The 19103-nt window shown below is 42.3% G+C and overlaps 2 protein-coding genes across 5 annotated transcripts in view; both read left to right on the forward strand.

Annotated features, from left to right (window-relative positions):
* LOC146961228 (rho guanine nucleotide exchange factor TIAM2-like) overlaps window positions 1–9961 on the forward strand; it is a 56301-nt gene extending 46340 nt beyond the window's left edge. The window contains exons 12-26 of the mRNA XM_085770708.1: window positions 318–396; window positions 488–577; window positions 674–904; window positions 1239–1297; window positions 4016–4207; window positions 4798–4866; window positions 4959–5084; window positions 5526–5634; window positions 5718–5897; window positions 5992–6104; window positions 7459–7567; window positions 7680–7738; window positions 7826–7916; window positions 8032–8119; window positions 8936–9961. Of these exons, the coding sequence (XP_085626834.1) occupies window positions 318–396; window positions 488–577; window positions 674–904; window positions 1239–1297; window positions 4016–4207; window positions 4798–4866; window positions 4959–5084; window positions 5526–5634; window positions 5718–5897; window positions 5992–6104; window positions 7459–7567; window positions 7680–7738; window positions 7826–7916; window positions 8032–8119; window positions 8936–9509 (2169 nt within the window). The 3' untranslated portion in view covers window positions 9510–9961. The remainder of the gene's footprint in view (window positions 1–317; window positions 397–487; window positions 578–673; window positions 905–1238; window positions 1298–4015; window positions 4208–4797; window positions 4867–4958; window positions 5085–5525; window positions 5635–5717; window positions 5898–5991; window positions 6105–7458; window positions 7568–7679; window positions 7739–7825; window positions 7917–8031; window positions 8120–8935) is intronic.
* A 1755-nt stretch (window positions 9962–11716) lies between these two features.
* LOC146961229 (claudin-20-like) lies at window positions 11717–19103 on the forward strand. Of its 4 annotated transcripts, XM_085770410.1 has the most exons (4): window positions 11717–12442; window positions 16909–16980; window positions 17380–17417; window positions 17833–19103. In XM_085770410.1, the coding sequence occupies exons 1-4, from the start codon at window positions 12437–12439 to the stop codon at window positions 18794–18796; spliced, it is 1080 nt and encodes a 359-aa protein (XP_085626536.1). In that variant the 5' UTR covers window positions 11717–12436; the 3' UTR covers window positions 18797–19103. The 4 variants fall into 4 exon arrangements, with proteins under 4 accessions (XP_085626536.1, XP_085626538.1, XP_085626535.1 ...); XM_085770412.1 differs by lacking the exon at window positions 16909–16980; XM_085770409.1 differs by lacking the exon at window positions 11717–12442 and having other exon boundaries at window positions 16381–16980.

The following is a 19103-nucleotide window of genomic DNA, read 5'->3' on the forward strand; positions in this document are numbered from 1 at the left end:
TGTTTTAATAACAGAGGATGTGTATAATTTAGTTTTTAGTGTTTTCAAGTTGTTTATTTTTACTTTTTTACTTTAGTTTTGTGATTTTGTTTTGCTGTTTTGAAAACTTGTTCCTGCTGTTTATTAACTTGTTTTATCATCGTTGATTCTTGAGGCAGATGTTGATCTAAATATTTTTATTAACAGAAACAACACATGGGATATTTTATTTTTACATAAACAACAGTTTGTTTTTTTACTCTCAGACTGAACGTCACATATGAATCTGATAATTAAACAATAAACAGATGAACTGATAAACACTCGTCTGTTTCCAGGTGTGCGATGAGCTGCAGGTTCAAGTCCTCGGTGTTTTCTCTCTGCACATCTGTCGACCAGACGCTGCAAAAGACTTTGGTGAGAAAACCTTCAAATAAACTCACACACACACACGTCGTCATCATCATCATCATCGCACACACTGACCTGTTTCCCTGTGGCGCTGCAGGTTTCGCGGTGACGGGTCACGTGGACGGAGCCGGGAGAAGTCACATCTACGTCAGCGAGGTCGACGCGTTGGGGCTGTCGGCCAGAGAAGGTCCAACACCTCGGACTCACGCTAACATTTCTGTTTCCTTTTGAAAAAGACCTGGTTCTGGTTTTTAACCGGTTGTTTTCCTCTGTTTCCCATCAGGCCTCAGGGCCGGAGACGAGGTCCTGGCCGTGAACGGAGCCGCCGTGTCCGGACTGGACCTGGACCTGATGCAGAGTCTCTTCAGCCACCAGCGGCTGCAGCTGCTGCTGAGAAGAGACGAGTCACCGCAGCCCGACGAGCCCGTCGTTACCGCCGTCTGGCCTGAACCTGGTGCACCGGCAGAGCCCTGTCAGCCCGCGGCCCCCCCGCACCTCCTCACCTGGACCACAGGTAGCAGACTCAAGCTTTTGGATTGAGTTTTGAAAATTAGTTTTCAAAACAAAAGAGTAAAATTATCATTACCATCTGGTTTTTACACAAGAGGCTTTTATTCTGAAGGCTCAGATTTTCACCTATAGAAGTGACGGTCACTGAAAATACTGACTATAGCACTTTATTTTATTTTATGTTGTTGATATTCTGTTTGTCCCTTTTTTTTAATGATGCTGCTCCTCATGCCTTTTAAATTTCCGCTCGGGGACAAAGTGTTTTGAATTGAATTGAATTGAATTCTACCTGTTTTATCCATCTGATCTTTGTGACCTTCATCCTTTTGATTTCACAGATTTTCCGTCTCCAGACGTCGTCCTGCCTCCTGCTGACGACGGCGAGACGACGGGACAGGTGAGAGAGGTCACATGACAAAGTTGTTACATACTGTATGTAATATATACAGCTGCGGAAAAAATTAAGAGATGCAAATGTTTCTTAAAAAGCATCTCTACGTGTACGGTACTCGTTCCAGAAATGTTGCCAGTAGTTAATGGAATGAAACAAAAATGTTAATTTTACTCAAATACAAACATATAAATAGTAAAACCAGAGAAACTCATCAATGTGAAGTGGTCTCTTCATTTTTTCTGCAGCTGTATAATGATACATAATTAATTACACAGGTTCATATTTAAAGCTTCATACAGCAGAAAAAATGATCAGTTTGTCGTCAAATCTACTCTGGTGCCAAATGTGTTTCTGGTTTTACACCTGTGTACTTCAAACATCTTTTCAAACTCTTATCACATATAAAATTACGTTTTATTTATATTTCTTAGTCTTTCGGTGATAAATGTCTGAGCTCTGACTCTCAGTCTCTAAATACTACGAAACACCTAAACTCTGCGGTTCCTCCTAAAAAAAAAAATCCCACAATCCTCTTGTTCTTCCTGGAGCTCGGACGCCGTCTGGGTCACGTGACCCTTAATCCGGGTTTACACCTTCAGGAGTGCCGAGACTTTGTTTGTGAAGTCTCAGTCGAGCGGATTAATGGCGTCCACCCAGACGAGCGGACAGAGCTGCTGCTGCTGCTGCTGCTGCTGCTAGATGTTGTTCCTGAGCCGCCGCTCCTCAGCTGGAGACGACCTTTGACCCCCCCTAACCCACCCCAGCCCACAACCGGTGCCCCCCCTTCACTGGAGCCATGGGGGCGCTGTGCTGGGTGCTGCCCCCGGAGGAGGACTGGGAGGCGCTGGAGGAGGAGGAGGAGGTGGAGGGAGGGGAGGTGTTCCCCGGCCTGGGCCTGGGCCTGGGGGAGCGTCTGGCGGGGCTGCTGGACGAGGCGGCGTGCTGCCTGGGCTGCCAGCCGCCGCCCGACGGCCTCGTGCTGCTGGTAAAGAGACAGAGAGAGAGAGGGTGGAGGCTTCATGTTGTATTAAATTTAACATCTAGACTCTCAGACAGAGGGAACAGTGGAGCAGATTCAGGTGAACGAGCAGCGGCTCTGGATTTATCAGCGTCAGCGGTTTATTAAAGCATGGCGGCGGCGGCAACGATTATGATGATGAATGAGGCGACGGCGGTGGCGACTCAGAGAGACGACCGTCCTCCGTCAGGGTCGAACCAGCAGAGAGAAGGCTGAGCTCACACTGCAAAAACTCTTTAAAAATCTTTCCAAGAATATTTGTCTTATTTCTTGTCAAAATGTCTCATTTCTATTTAAAACTAATCTTTTTCCACTTAAAATAAGAATCATCACCTAAAAATGAACTTGTTTTAGATGATTTTCACTTGTTTCAAACAAATTTTCACTTGAAATAAGTAGAAAAATCTGCCAGTGAAAGCAAGTTTTTGTGCTTGTAATAAGGACTTGCTCCACTATCAGATTTTTCTACTTATTTCAAGTGAAAAATGCTTGAAAGAAGTAAAAAGTGTCTAAAAACAAGCTGCTTTTTTAATGTGATGAGTCTTATTTTAAGTATAATGAGATTTGTTTTGACTAGAAATGACATTGTGACTAGAAATAAGACAAATATTCTTGGTAAGATATTTGAGTTTTTGCAGTGCAGACCTGTGACGTTGTTCCTCCTGTTTCCTGATGTTTGTGGTTTTCTGTTCGATCCAAACCTGAGGAAAAGCTTCATAAAGATGGAGATCATGGAGAGATTTCAGTTTATCAATAGAAACCCAATCAGCTATGATCAATGAAGTCATTTTAAAGCAAGAAAATCTCATATTTCAGCTTCTCAAATGTGAATATTTGCTGTTTTTTCTCTGGACTCTGTGATTGAAGGGAAAGTTTTCTTCTGTGGTCGATGCATCAACTCAAGTTGTGACGGCATGTTTCTCTATTTTCTGACATTTTATGAACCAATAATCAAAGATTTCAGCCTGTAGATGTTACATTATTAATTAAGATATAGTGTTGTTGTACTTTCTAAACGACACTATACAAAATGAAACTGACAAACCTCAGAAGAAATTGAGTTTATAGCTTCCTATAAGGTAATTGGTTAATCTGTTGACATGGTTACAGTTTTGTTGCTGGACATGTGGTCTGTGAGGGAGCAGCAGCAGTGTGTCCGTCCCCTCAGCTGTGTTTAACCTCCTGCTTCGTGTTAATCTCCCTCTGATCCCCGATGTCGTTCTCGGCCAACTTTCACCAAGATCCAGCGAAACGCAGCCAGAGCTTGGCTCGACGGCTGCTGGTTGATCTATAAACCACCAGCAGTGATTAAGACGTCGTCACCTTTGACCCTGATGACTTGATTTAGTATTTCCATCCGTCTATTTTAAACCAACAAGATAAAAAAAAGTCTGAAGCTCTGATGTCCAAAGAACTGAAGTGAACTGTTGGAGGAACAGCTCTGATGTTCTTAAATCTTAAACGCCAATGTTTAAATTTGTCCTGTGGGCAGCGCCTCGACGTTCATGCTAACATCGACATTTTCTTTATTTCTATCACATTTTATCAACATTTTCCAGTTTCACACAATACTGTTTTTATTCTGAATCGATATCAAAAATCATAATTTCCTCCTGAACTGAGCTAAATTAGCACGTAGCATTTGAGCACATTAGCGTTGTAAACATTAATGAAGTGTGGTTTTTCTCTGCCTCCCTCCTCAGAACATGGACCGGGTCTACTCTCTGTACCAGACTTTCCCAGAAGGCCCAGATGCAGACACCGCCGACATTCCCAAGAACCCGTACTGCAGAGAGGTCGGCCCGCCGCCTGCAAGCCCCGCCCACCTGAGCGTGTGTCAGCATCTGCGTAAAGTCATCCAGGAGCTGGTCGACACCGAGAAGTCCTACGTCAAGGTCAGTAGTGCTGCAGTAACACTACAGTAATACTACTAAAAATAACAGTGCTGCTATTGTTAGTGAAATCACTGATGCTATTTTCAGAGTAAAACTTTTTTTATATTTTACTTCAGGATTTATTTGCCAATAAATAAAGGTAGGATTTATAAACCGTAAATTAATGAATGAAGGAATGACACACTAAAATACGGAAGCCCCCGTGGTCCATATTTGTGTTCACAGTGACTTATATGTTAATACTACCTCATTAACTATCAGTGACAGTTTGGATGATTTGTAAATAAAGTTACATTTTAATGCATAAGTTGTGACTTGAATATAAAAATACATTGAAAAAATGTCAAATATAACTTTTCGCAACCTTTGCATCTCTAAATAAAAGGGGGCATTATGTGAAATTCTTGGCAACATGCTTTCTTACTTACACAGTTTTTTTTCCCATTTCTGTTATCACTGTTGTGTACTTTTTTTTATACATTATTTATAGTTTCTATTATTATTATTTGATATAATTTGTTGTTTGTGTTTATACATTTAATTTCCCTCCTGTGATGAGTGATGTGATGTGTTGTCGTCCTCTCTGTCAGGACCTGGTCTGTCTGTTCGACATCTACCTGACTCCCCTGCAGACGGAGACGTTCCTCAGTAAAGAGGAGGTGCAGTACAGATTATTAACCTTTTTTGAATAAATTGCTGTAATATCTTGTTGTTTTTGACAGCAGCGTCTTTCTCTCTCTCTGTCCGTCAGATGGAGGCGCTGTTCGGCAGTCTGCCTGAGATGTTGGACTTCCAGAGGGTTTTTCTTCAGACTCTGGAGGAGAGAATCGCTTCCTGTCCGAACTTCAGCAGCCTGGAGACGCCGGAGCAGTTCAAGGTAATGACTCAGAATCACTGCTGCTGCTTTCTAGTTGTTGTTTGTTATTTCATTGATCAGTTCTTGTAGGTTTTTTATTTTGGAAAACGCTCCAACGACCCTTATTTATCCAATCCAATCCACTTAATTTGTATAGCACATTTTAAAAACAACAAATTTACCAAAGTGCTGCACAACAGATACAAAACAGTGAAAGTTAAAATACAGTAAATTAAAAGCATACAAAAGTAATAAGAAAACATAAGATCAGATAAAACACTGAGAAATATAAAAATATAATAAAAGACAAACAGTGACCACACAACTCTCATGCTGTATTAAAAGCCAAGGAGTAAAAAGAGTTTTTATTATTATTTATAAATAGATAACATGTACTTAGCCTGTCAAGATAAGTTGTATTTTTGTTCCATATTTACACACTTCCTGTCTTTTTCCTTCCAGAAACTCCTCTACTCGTTGGGAGCCTCTTTTCTTTACTACGCCGACCACTTCAAGCTCTACAGCGGCTTCTGCGCCAACCACATCAAAGTCCAGAAGGTTCTGGAGAGAGGTGAGGCTCCGCTCTGACGTTTGTGTTTAAAGAATAAAAGTCCAGTGCAGGTTTTCCTCCTGACCTCCGACCTGTCGTTGCAGCAAAAACAGACGGAGCCTTTAAACAGTTCCTGGAGGCGAGGAATCCGACCAATCAGCACTCGTCGTCTCTGGAGTCGTACCTGATCAAACCTGTGCAGAGGGTCCTGAAGTATCCGCTGCTGCTCCGAGAGCTGGTGTCACTGACCGACCCCGAGAGCCCCGAGCACGCACACCTGACAGGTACAACACACACACACACACACACACCTGTTAACCCCTCATCAGTGTGTGGATGTAGTCGTACTCACCGCCATCACTTCTCTCGTCCACTCAGATGCTCTGCGAGCGATGGAGAAGGTGGCGAGTCACATCAACGAGATGCAGAAGATCTACGAAGATTACGGCTGCGTGTTCGACCAGTTGGCTGCAGAGCAGAGCGACAAACAGGTAACGACAACGACACACACACACACACACAGACCTCTAAATCTGTTAATGAATAAGTTTCAGCAAAGCTACAAATAGCAACTATTTATGTTCTGTCCTGTGTTAATAGGTATAACAGTATTAAAAAAAACTCTTTGAACCATTTAACCAACCTAAAAATAGCAGTTTTATCATACAGTATAAAGGTAGATGTTTGTATTAAAGCTCCATACAGTATAAAGGTAGATGTCCATGTGTAGTGTGATTATAAAGCAGCTCTAGGTTCTATATTAAAGGGATAGTTCACCCTAGAATGATATTTCGCTCATTATCTACTCACCCTCATGTTGACTAAGGGCTGGAAGAAGTTTCAGAGTCCACCGTCCCTTCTCTGAGTTACAGGGGGTCTCGGCGTAGCAGTGCATGTCCATATAACGGTTGCAAAGGGACACCAGAGCTCTTCGTAAAAAAACACACACAAAAAAACATCCAAATACCTCCATGATGCTCGTATGTAATGTCCGTCTTGTGCTGAAGCCCCAAATTGCGTAATTGTCCCGAAAAAAATTAAATAAGTCTATATTTTAAGCTTGTTTTGTGGTGGAAGCTTCTCGAAGCTCCTCTTCCTGGTCCGTCCAAATATCGCGTGATTCGCATTAACCGCAATGACGCCGGCGCGAATCACGCGATATTTGGACGGACCAGGAATAGGAGAAGAAGAAGAAGCCGAGAAGCTTCCGCTACAAACAAGCTTAAAATATAGACTTATTTAATTTTTTTCGGGACAATTACGCAATTTGTGGCTTCAGCACAAGACGGACATTACATACGAGCATCATGGAGGTATTTGGATGTTTTTTTGTGTGTGTTTTTTTTACGAAGAGCTCTGGTGTCCCTTTGCAACCGTTATATGGACATGCACTGCTACGCCAAGACCCCCTGTAACTCAGAGAAGGGACGGTGGACTCTGAAACTTCTTCCAGCCCTTAGTCAACATGAGGGTGAGTAGATAATGAGCGAAATATCATTCTAGGGTGAACTATCCCTTTAATACTGTGAAAGTATCAAAGCCTCAGTCCACAGAGAAATGCACACAGCCTGTATTCAGAAACTGAGCCTTAAAACCAGCCGTCAGGACTTCCTGTCACTTTGTGATGTCACAACTAAGCAGTTACCCTCTCCTTGACCCTCCATCCAAAACTTGCAGGATTTGGTTTCTATGAGTGTTTTATTCTGAAATCTGCTCGATTTTTTTATTGGATCACTCAGAAAACAGTCGGCCAATCAGAATAGAGGCTCAGAGCCTCCTCTACTGTGATTAAAGTTAATTCCCTGGGGAAATGCTGAATCAATAAGTGACCTCTGTGACCCTCAGGTGACGGACATCTCCATGGGGGAGTTTCTGGCCCATTCGTCGGTGGTGTGGTTGAACCCTCTGCCCTGTCTGGGACGCCTGAGGAAAGAACCAGAGCTCACACTGTTTGGTGAGTAAACAAACACTTTGACAGTGTTTTTTTTGTCTTTAAGTGTGAATGTTGTGAAGTTGGGTTGATTCAACATTAATTCACACCGTGTTTGATCTTGTTGTGTCATCAGTGTTCAAACGCGCCGTCATCCTGGTTTATCGCGAGAACAGCAAACTGAAGAAGAGGATGGTGAGTCTCAGAAATTAAACCTTTCACTCAATTTATTAATTTACATGACACCAGAATAAATAGATTTGACTTTCTGTGTTTGAACAGACGGGCTACCGCTCTAGTGATCTGGACCCCTTCAGGTTCCGCTGGTTAATCCCAGTTTCGGCAGTTCAGGTCAGACCGTCCAGCATCACAGGTCAGTGATCGGTCATCTATCGGTGTGTCACCTTCAGTGTTCAGCAGGTGGCGCTGTGCTGCAGCTGCACTCTGACACACTGTATGACAATATGTGTGTATGTGTGTGTTTTCAGGCTCGGAGAACCCGTGTGTGTGGGAGCTGGTTCACAGCAGGTCGGAGGTGGAGGGACGACCGGAGACGGTGTTTCAGCTCTGCAGCAGGTGAGAAGATGCACAACAACGAGTCACGTCCAATCAGAGCGAGAGTTAGTACAGGCATTAAAGGACACAAGAAATAAAACCAACAGAGATCAGGTCAGGTCAAACTGTGAGGACCGGTCCCCATTAGACACAAAAACAAGAATAAAGGTGTTAGTCTTAAAGTATTGTGAGGACCGGTCCTCGTTAGACGTAATTACAGGGACAAAGTGTGTGAGTTTTCAATTATTGGTGGGACCAGTCCTCATTAGACATTAATTACAGGGACAAAGTGTGTGAGTTTTTTTATTTTTGCGGGGACCAGTCCTCATTAGACATTAATTACAGGGACAAAGTGTGTGAGTTTTTAAGCATTGTGGGGACCAGTCCTCATTTGACTCATTTTCGGGGGTTAAAGCCAGAATAAAGTTCAGGTTAGGATTAAATTGACCTTCAAAGATTAATTAATAAACAATACATTGAGGAAAAATTCAAAACTTCTGTTTCTCCTACTTTGTTTTGTTGTTGTTTGCCATCTCAGATACTGGACAGAAGTAGACATTTGAAAGTATTACCTGCAGATCTGAGGAAAATATGTCTTTGTTTTAATTTTTTTTTTTTTTGACCATTTTATGCTATTAACAGTAGTTACAGTGGACAGAGATCATGACCTTCAGTAAATCTCTCTGGTCTAGAGTCGACTTTCTGCTCAGGGCTCAGTACATCCACATAGTACGAGCCACCAGAGCGGCCTACATGTCACTGTCTACTGATTAAACCTGTTAATTGATACAATAGTCAGTGCAATAACCCTCTCTGGTGTCTTGTTTTTTTTTTCAGTGGTTTGGACACGAAGGCCAGCGTCCTGCGAGCCCTGCGCTCCCTCCTCAGAGACCGAGCGCCCGTGGGCTCCCTGAGGAGGAGCAGGCTGTCGACGGCCGAGAGGAGCAGCTCCTGGAGGAGGAGGCAGCAGCAGAGGAGTCGGGCCGACGTCCACAGGACGAGTCACCACCAGTCGGAGGAGAGCTGCCGATCCGACGGCAGATTCCTCCTGGGAGACACCTGCTCGGAGCCTCTGCTGCCGAGTCGCGCCGCCTACGACTCGGCGGGGAAGAGGACCAGACTCTGCTCCCTGACCAGCGACCTGGAGGCGCAGCTGCAGAGGCTGAACTTCACCGAGGAGGAGGCGGCGGCAGAGCGAGGAGCGACGTCGTCTGTGAGCGACGGCACGAGGACGGCGCCGGAGAGTCGGACCTCCAGCCTAAAGAGAAGCCCTGGAGAGATCCTGGACCTCAGCAGCCTGATGGAGAGAGACTTCAGCGTCCAGAGCATGACCTCCATGATCAATGAAGACTGTTTCTATGACACCATGTTGGGCATCCAGAAGGCCGCTGTTCCCTCGCTACAGGGCTGAAGTGCTAACGTCCAGGAGATGAGACGACATCGGGCCACTTCTGACTCCTGTCCTTCTCACAAACGGAGAAGTGATCATACCGACTGGTTCATACAGAACATGATACACTTATTCCCACGGTTGGAAAACTCAAATCTTTTGGTCAAACTTCCATCTCCTCAACTTCCCGGAAAAAAAACCTCCACTAAAAACCCTGGATTACAAAACCGTTCTTTGGCTGGCGTCTGATTGGCTGCTTCTGGGAAACTCACCTCCAGTTCAGATCCTGTAAACAACCACAAGTTCATCCACTTATTTTATTCCAACTTTTGGGAACACATCAGAATAAATGGACAATAAAACTATTTTTTAAACACAAATAAAATAGGTGGTGTTCTTTTACCTTGACACGTTTCCACTGTCAACCTGCTGACGGCTGTGATGTGTCGTTTATCAGCTGATGTTCCTCCGTTACCTTAAAGGTAAAAGAACACATCCTAAGGTAAAACTAGAGATAAATAGAAATAAAACTTACAACCACTGCATCAATACGCTATACAGAGATTTTCAGGGAAAAAACATTGACTTTGGAAATTAGGTCAAAAATAATTTGAGAACAATGTTCAAATGTAAAGGTTTGAGGTTATGACATCATTCTCATGATATCAAGGTCTCTTTTTTTTCACTGTAATTAAACCTCTATTTTGTTTGTTTTTTATGACTATAATTAAAACAGAAGCACAGGATAACTGGATACTGGATAACAGGAAAACACACTAAAGGACTGAACTTCTCATTTGAATTTTTCAAACCACAAACCTCCGGATCATCTTCAGGGACAACAGTACTTAATGTTTTTCAGTAATACAGCTGCAGAGATTTAACGATGGAAAGAATATTTACATTTTTTCTGCGTATTTTTTTAATGGATTTCACAGTTTTTAAGAAGGAACTCAAACATCAGGAACTCAAGCTCTGTCTGTTGGATCTACAAACACTTATGGATATTTCTTGAACATTGACAGGAGTCGTCATCGTCATCGTGCTCCATCAGTCGTATTTTTACCCTCAGCTGCCTGAATTCACCGTTATTTTTTTAGCTTCATCTGTTGTAAATGTTGTTATTGTTTTTATTGGCTCTGTACAGTTTGTATTTGTTGAGTTGTAGTTTTCTGTGTAACAGATATTTTCTCTCTTTGTTCTCGACAAAAGCAGTTTGCAGTTAAATGTCTGCAGCTGCTGGATTGGATCAAAGCCTTTGTAAATCTGCCAGGTTGGATTATTGTATTTATATATTTTTGTTAAGTTTGATTTGTGTATTTCAGTTTTTATGACTGAGGATCTAGAAAAATAACAGTTTCATTTAAAATGAACTTTTCACATTATTATTGTTTTTTTTGTTTTGTTTTGTTTTTTTGAACTGTTAAAGTATTTGGTAATTTATTTTCTTAAATATTTGTGTACAACTTTTTAATGACTTGATGCTGTTAAGGTCCAATAAATGGCAAAATATTTTATTAAGAAGATTCATTGATTTTTAACTTTAACTTTTTGTCTTCAAAGTAAAATAGGACTAATAGAAGTGGCACATTGAAGTCATACAAGAATTGTTCAGTGTCATTACTATTCTTTCCTCTTTCCTACAGAGTGAGATGTGCCGACGGAACAACTTTCATGTCTGTTAGGTACAGATCTGGAGTCAGAGAGTTAGCCAGCTAGCTTAGCATAAAGACAGGAAGCTGAAGGAAGGAGGGCGCATTGTTGTTGTTTTCGAGGCAAATGCAGAGACTGCTTGCTGAAAAACTGCCCCCGACGGAGACGCACATCAGCTGTTTTGCATGAATTTGCCTCTAAAACAACTCTGTCTCATAACGTTCTGTTATTATCTCATAGCGTGGTGAATGTGCAGGTCACAACTTGTCCACCAGAGCGTTGTGGAGTTGTTGGATTGTGTATTTGATGAGTTTGATGAGGGAAACCAAGAAATCCCATGAGCCTCCGTAGCGTAGCTCTGAACAGCTTGCGGCTCTGCTCTGCCGTTCTAAAAATAGCTTGCACCGACAATTAAAGGTAACAAACCTACTGCTATGACTATAGGGATTATGGCAATGGGCCAATTTGCCAAAATATTGAACTATCCCTTTAGGTTTATGAACTTCCCTTGTGTGGAGTGGAGTCTGGAGTTTCTTAGCTTCCTTCTCCATGATCTTGTTCTAGTTGTTGTTATTTTCTGTCTTCATGTTGTTGAGCCACTGATCTCATGAACAGACCGATGCACCACAGGCTGGTTCACTGAGTCTGAGTTCGACATGTTGCCTGTTCAGTCTTTTTCTTTGTGGAGAGAGTTGAGCAGTGAGTCTCTTTGTTCTCCTCAGACAAAAAAAATATAATACAAAAACACTGGGGGCAAAAACACTGAAGAGAATAATGTGGGTGAGTTATTTCTCTTCTCACGAGGAACATTAAGATCGTTTGGCTTTGATAATATGGTCTTTTATTTATTTCAGTCTGGCTTCACTTCAGTGTCTCAGCAGGATCTAAATCTTCAGTTCTGGACACTGAGCAAATTAAATTTTTAAAAGGAACAGAAAAAAGTGAGTGTGTGTGATGGTGATTCACTCCAGCTCTTGTTGCCACAGTTACAGAGGAGAAAGAAAACCCCCTTTTATAACACATTCATGCACACACGAACACAACAACTCTATGTCTTTGTGTTTATTTACTAATGCAGAACAGGAATAACACGATATTATCTTCATTTTACAGTGAATAATCCAGCCTCACACACCCTTTCATTCCTCTGTAGAAGAAGCCGTGCTCTTTCCTCTGACTTCCTCCTACAGATCAAACCAAACACAAGCCGGTTAACTGGGACCTGAAGGTGTCAACTGGTCCAACTACCACGACCCCTGGATGGAAAGCATCAAGTCAAGTCAAAGTTATCGTGCATGCAGGTAACTGATCACGCAAATGCAGAACATCTGTGGTTTTCATGCACCTCTGTATGAATGTATAAAGATCTAATTATCACAGTCATAAAGAGAACAGTTTCTGAAATGATTCTGTGGTGTGAATAAAAATGAACTGTTTAGTTTTATGTACATGCACGTGTCCGTGACCAGATGTTCTGGTCCGAGGGCCCAGTTTGACCCACAGGCCACAGATTGACCAACAACAGTCTGTGTGTGTGTGTGTGTGTGGGCAGGAATGTGCTGAACTAGACCTCATCTGCTTTTAAACACACATATACCTGACACAGACTTTGTGTGTGTGTGTGTGTGCGTGCCCTTACAGGACCTGTAGGATGATGAACACATCCCATCTCTGTCTGGCTGGTGAGTTTTCAATTTCTTTCAAGTTATTCTTATTTCTTTTCTTTAAAAAAAAAAAAAATTATGTTCTCAAACGTTCACATTCTGTTTTTCACCTTTGCCCCAGAACCATAATTACATTTATAAAAATAGACTAAAGACTCAACTGTAGCTATGACACAATGTTCTAAGTACAATGTAATACACTGTAAAACACTGTGCAATAGTGTGTGTTGAATCATGTGTGCAGTCTGTCACATTGATGATATAACGTGATGATGAAACAAAATGTACCTATAATTAACTAAAGTATGTGGAAATAACCAAATAATATTTGATAAGAGTGAACAAAATTTAAAATATAACAGATTATCTGTGTGTATCATAGATTTGATCAATTTTTACTTGTGATTATTCATCAAACAATGTTGCTTTATACATTCAATATTAAAAAACACCGGAGTAAAGGATTGTAACGTACAAATTATTAACTCTATCAACAAATTCATAATCCATGAGACTAAACGTAATAGAGATGTGATTTTGAATGGAAAAGATTACATTCATGCACAGTTATTAATTTACTTGTAATTGCACCATTAAATCGGTATTAAACTGAAATTCAAGAGAAAATAATTCATATTTTATTCATCTTTTTTCTCCCCAGACATTTAACTGGAAAATGTTTAATTTTCCCCACACACTGCCCCCTGCTGTGAAAAACCTATCAATAACAACGACATACATACATAGAAATAATTAGTTCATATGATTTTATCAGTTCTGGTTTAGAATAACAGTAATTCAACATTTCATGCTCTTGTAAAATACATTTATGGTTGTTTTTTATATATTACCTATGATAAACACACATGAATATCAGGGTACAACAACAAAAAAGTGTGTGTGTGTGTTTAGCTGAGATAAAGAGGTTCATTTATATTCCTGTCCCTCTGCTGATTGATGGCTAATGGAGCCTCGGGGGGTGGTGTCGTTGAGACGGGACGCGGGTGGGGTTGTGTGTGTGTGTGTGTGTGTGTGTGTGTTGGGGGGGGGGGGTCTTCCAGATGGTTTGATTCAGCTCCAAACTATTATCACTGAGACTGTGGGGTCAGAGGTCAAATCGCTGCCTCTGTGTGAAGCTAATTTGTGCAGCACTGGATCAAAGATCGAATAATCACAGGCCCCAGTGGACACGCTCTCAATCTTTGTTGAAGAATTCACACATTTAAACAAAACGTTTACATTTAATTTGAAATTAATTTCGAAAGCAGTGAACTCCATGTGAGAACATTTCACATAAAAATCAAAAACGAATATAAATCACTGATAAATGAATTTACCCCCCGAGTCAGATGATTGATCACTTGTCCTCGTTTGTATGTATATACAGTAAAATAAGTAATTATTTTCATATTATTCATAACAGATATCTGTAACGTTTATATAATATATGCAAATTCCATATAAATATTTTCATATTAAATTTACATTAATGGAAAATATACATGTGAAATAAAGATATAACGTACATGAAATTACTAAAAGACATCTAGGTTATTCAAATTTGTATACATGCCTGTGATATAGATATTGTAATCACATTTATATATATCATCCCAAACCCTGTCAAAATATAAAATTAGAAGATATATGTTTAAAATTGATAAAGAACATTTTCAAGAAAAACATAGTTTATAGTTTTTCAACTTATAGTTACAAAATCCTAAAATTCATCATATACTGTAGACATTTTTAATAAATGTACATGTATTTTATGTCTATATCCTGACATATATGATATTTATTTTCTAGTTACGTTTAAAGGTGACCTCTAAGACACAAATTGGGACCATCAAAATGTGTTACAGCAGACGGACGTAGTTTGATTCTACCTTCAGAAACTTAAATCTTGATTTTACACTAGTTTCTGATTTAACCTGCTGACATATATGTATTAACTGCACTAAAAACAGCTCCTCTGCCCCGGGACACTGAGATGGAGAAATTAAATCGCCTGATTAAATGACAAATGTCTGCTGTGGTGACCAGAGGACGTCGTCGTGTCTACGAGAGGAAAACGTGTGACAGAAATGTTCTGGGTTCGTCCTCTGTGCTCTGCAGCAGCGCGACGTGTGCGACGGCCCGAGGGCGTCGACTCAAACCTCCAGAGTCTGGTCCTAATAGACCGCCACCTCGTTCCACATCAGCCAACGACCGGCGAGCAGCTGGAGACCAACACTGACTGTTCAGTATGTGGGACAAACACAACCAGAGCAGCTCTCAACACTGCAGCAGCTCCACATGAGTTATTAGACGCACGACTTAAAGGAGCATACCACTGCTTTCACACTGTAACACAGAGTCCAATATTAAACCTTTTTTAAAATTTGAATTCGAGCTGGAACAGACACATTTTTAAACGTGCAGATTTTCTGTTTTGTTTTTTTACATCTGAGTAAATATGTATGGGTTTCAGATTTTTGGTTGAGCAAAATGAAACACATTTTCTTTTTTTTTCTTTTTTTAATTTCCAGTTTCTAAACTTTAAACTTAAGTCAATTTTTTTGCCATTATTATTATTATTATTATTATTATTATTATTATGGCTCCAATGGGATGACTGTGACAATGTTTCTCCTCTGGTGTCTATGTTTGGCCTTGGTGGAGGCCTGTATTTTATCCATTTTAATCAGGCTGCAGTGTTTCACCTGTTTACCTGCTGCTGCAGCTGCTGAGTGACACTGACATCTTTTTTTTTTGTATGGAGTCTGGAGAGTGCCACCACATTTATCACGTTCAACAATGAACATAACATAAATACTAATTAACTGATACATTTATAATGCGTCAATCAATAAATTGTAAGCAATGTAAATCATGTATTGGAAATTATTTAAAACACACAAAAGAGTCCATCATAGCCAGTGCATTTTTAAATGTAATTTGAAACTGTTCCTTTGTGAGTATCAGTTTATTTAGGAAATAAGCACTGTAAATTGCTATAATTAGTCAGGTGGCAAACTCAAGACTCCATACATATAATTTTTTTTTTTTGGTCTTCTTTTTTGTGATTCATTGTTCTGTAAATTTCATATATCTTTATTACTTAGCTGAATATCTGATTATTTTTGTCTTTTACGTCCCCTCAGGGGGAACCATGATCAATGTTAAGAGGTTAAAAGTGGTTAAAGAGACATCAGAAAATGCACACAATGTTTTTCAAATTTTACAAAAATGTTGGTAACAACCTTTATCATAAAATCTGAACATATCTCCACATCTTAAGAACAGTCTAGGCAGATGAAGTCACTAACAGGTACATTCAGGTTCACAAGACAAAAAAAGTACAAACCACTGTTTCCTCTGGAGTGCAGATCCTCCATAAAAAATCTGCTGCATTTAACCCACAGAAAGTCCTTCATGATGACATCATTGCTCTGTTTTTCTGATGGGAAACTGAGTCGTCTCAACTGTGTTTTCATTTGTTGTGAGTTTTTCCATCAACGCAACAACATTAATTAGGCAGTGACGATGGTTGAAATGACGCCAACTGTGTCTTAAATGCTGCATTTTCCCACAGAGACGCCGGTTGGTGAAACCGAGGGAGAAAAATGCGTGTTTATTGTTTCCAGTTTGGCGGAAGCAGCTCATGTCTGTGCAGGTCTGAGGCTGATAAGACCGAGACTGGAGGATTATGGTAATAACAGGCTGCCACTGACTGACTGCATGGGTCCCATCATCACTACAGAATGGGTGGGTGGGCTGCGGACGCTTATCACTGTGTTGCAGTGGGCGATTCTTTACACAGTCACATGACGGGCGACACCTTGATTCACGCTGCAGCCGGACAAAGAACAGCTCAGCGGTTTTTATCACCAAAACGAAGGCGAAACGACGAGTCGATGGTGCATGTTGATCGTCTTAAAAGCACAAATTACCCTGTCAGTCGCCTGAAACGTGATTGTTTCTGAAGGCGAAGTGCTCTGACCGGCTGATATTATCAGTGACAACCAGTAATGAGCTTTTTATTCTGCTTTTATTCTTTTGCAGAGGTATTGCTGCATTTTTCAAATGCCAATAAAACTCTTTATGTGCCTGTGTTTCAGAAACCCAGGGGCACAAAATCAAAATCTGACCGGTGTCGTCCAAAGAAAAGAATCCAAAACAAACATTTTCAGGTGAACGGCTGCTTTTGTGTGGTCAAAAGCGACAATGAAAACCATTTTCCGCGGTGTTGTGAGAGTGTCGTACGCCGCCATCAACTCATCAGATAAGAACGCTGCTCTGCGGCTCCTTCAGCGGAGCCGGTGACCTTCAGGTTAGAAACAAAAACCTGTTTTCTGAACCAGATCCAGTCCAGTTTTGTTCTCATGAAGGTTTTTCTATTCACAATGAAATTGCAGGAGGGGAAAAAAAGAAAAGAAAGGACGCATGGTGCATCTTTTCCAGGACGCAGAATGGGATGAAACTGTATGTACAGTTGCCAAGGAGACGGCAGGCAAGAGGGGTAGTTAGAGGCTGTTAACCCACACACCCTGTGTTTTCATTCACACTGCTTCTCTGTGCTCCGTCCTCAGGAATCACTTCAAGAGACGCTGCCAAAGACACAACACAGGTAAGGCTCCAGCTTTCATACAACTTCACTTGGCATGAATTTCTCCTCTTGTGGCAGATTTGCAACTCTTGTCAGGAGATTAGTGTTGAGTGGATCAGAAGAAATAACTTTGTCTTAACAGAAGAGCTTTTAGTTTTTGGCTCTGCAGTCAGGTTTCTTGCTCAGCTCTGGGGGGGAGTGGAGCCGAGGGACGCTGCAGCTTTAAACGGACATAATTGAGTGTCAATGATCACCACATCAGCTGCAGAGTAACTAATGCAGGCAATCATCGAGTGCACACATGCACGCCCGCCCCCCCAAAACAGAAATAAAAAAAAACCATAGGGGAGAAAAAGGCATTCCCATCAGCAGCCTCAGCTGTGCGTCCGTCACGCTCCCACGCTCACTTCAATTCTCATTTCTCCTCTGGTTGCAGTCCGCTGGAGCCTGTGCTGAGGAATTATCAGCTGTCAGGAGCGGACCTGCCCGGGACGCCGCCACAGCGCCGCCGACGGGGACCGGAGCTGGACCGCCGGGGGGTGGGGAGCAGGGAGAGCTTAGCCATGCTGTCCACCGCCGTTCAGATCCTGGCGTTCGCCCTGGCGCTGCTGGGTGTCCTTGGCGCCACCGTGGCAACGCTGCTGCCCAACTGGAAGGTGAGCATCAACGTGTGGTCCAACATCATGACCCCCATCTCGCAGATGCAGGGTCTGTGGATGGACTGCATTTGGTACAGCTCCGGCGTCTTCAGCTGCACCATGAAGAACTCGGTGCTGTCGCTGCCGGCGTATCTGCAGACCACGCGGGCCGCCATGGTCCTGTGCTGCATGGTGGCGTCGTTCGGACTCTGCCTCGCCTCGCTGGGGCTCAAATGCACCCGCTGGGGGGGCAGCCACCGGGCGAAGGGGCACACGGCCATCGCCGCAGGGGGCTGCTTCGTCCTGGCCAGCTTCCTCTGCCTCATCCCGGCGTCCTGGTTCACCAACGAAGTCATCACCGCCTTCCTGACCACAGACCTGCCGGACAGCAGTAAATATCAACCCGGAGGAGCTCTATGCGTGACGTTCATCTCCGCTGGCTTCCTCCTGGCTGGAGGCGTTATCTTTTGTATGTCGTGTCCCGGGAATAGAACGAGACGACCCGACCACGCTTCCTCCAACAACAACAACCCTGACAGACTTGTGCCGTACCACGATGGGCGGCAGAGGCGGGCGCTGCCGACGGAGCGAGAACAGCCCAAAAAAAGACCAAACAAAACTGTCCAGCTGCAGATGTGCAAAGTGAAGAAGGAGAAAGCTCTGCAGGAGAAACCTGTAAAGGACCAGAGGCTCTACTCATCTCCTTCCAAACCCCCTCCTAAAGACATCAAGGACAGCTACAGCCTCCAGGAATATGTTTAATCCTCATGGTCGGGCGCTGAAATGTGGAGTTTTCTGCTGAGATTTTCTGGCTCATGGGAAGGGGGGAGGTGTGTTTGAGAGGGGGGAATAATTACCAAATGTCGGGAGCGACAGATTGTGAAATCAGCCGAATGTCTCAAAAATGAGACGGGAAGCGAAGAGCGAGGATAAATTGCACGGACACCAAACCTTATAAATCCTTTTTTTTTAAAAACTGCCTGCATAACCTGCTGCAGCTTTTTCCATACCAAAGGTCCGAAGGCAAAATATAACAGAGAGGAGCTGAACCTGCTGACGATAAAAGAAA

Source organism: Trachurus japonicus, chromosome 24 (genome assembly GCF_045865225.1).
Source record: "Trachurus japonicus isolate A0001 chromosome 24, Traja_1.0".
Classification (NCBI taxonomy): domain Eukaryota; kingdom Metazoa; phylum Chordata; class Actinopteri; order Carangiformes; family Carangidae; genus Trachurus; species Trachurus japonicus.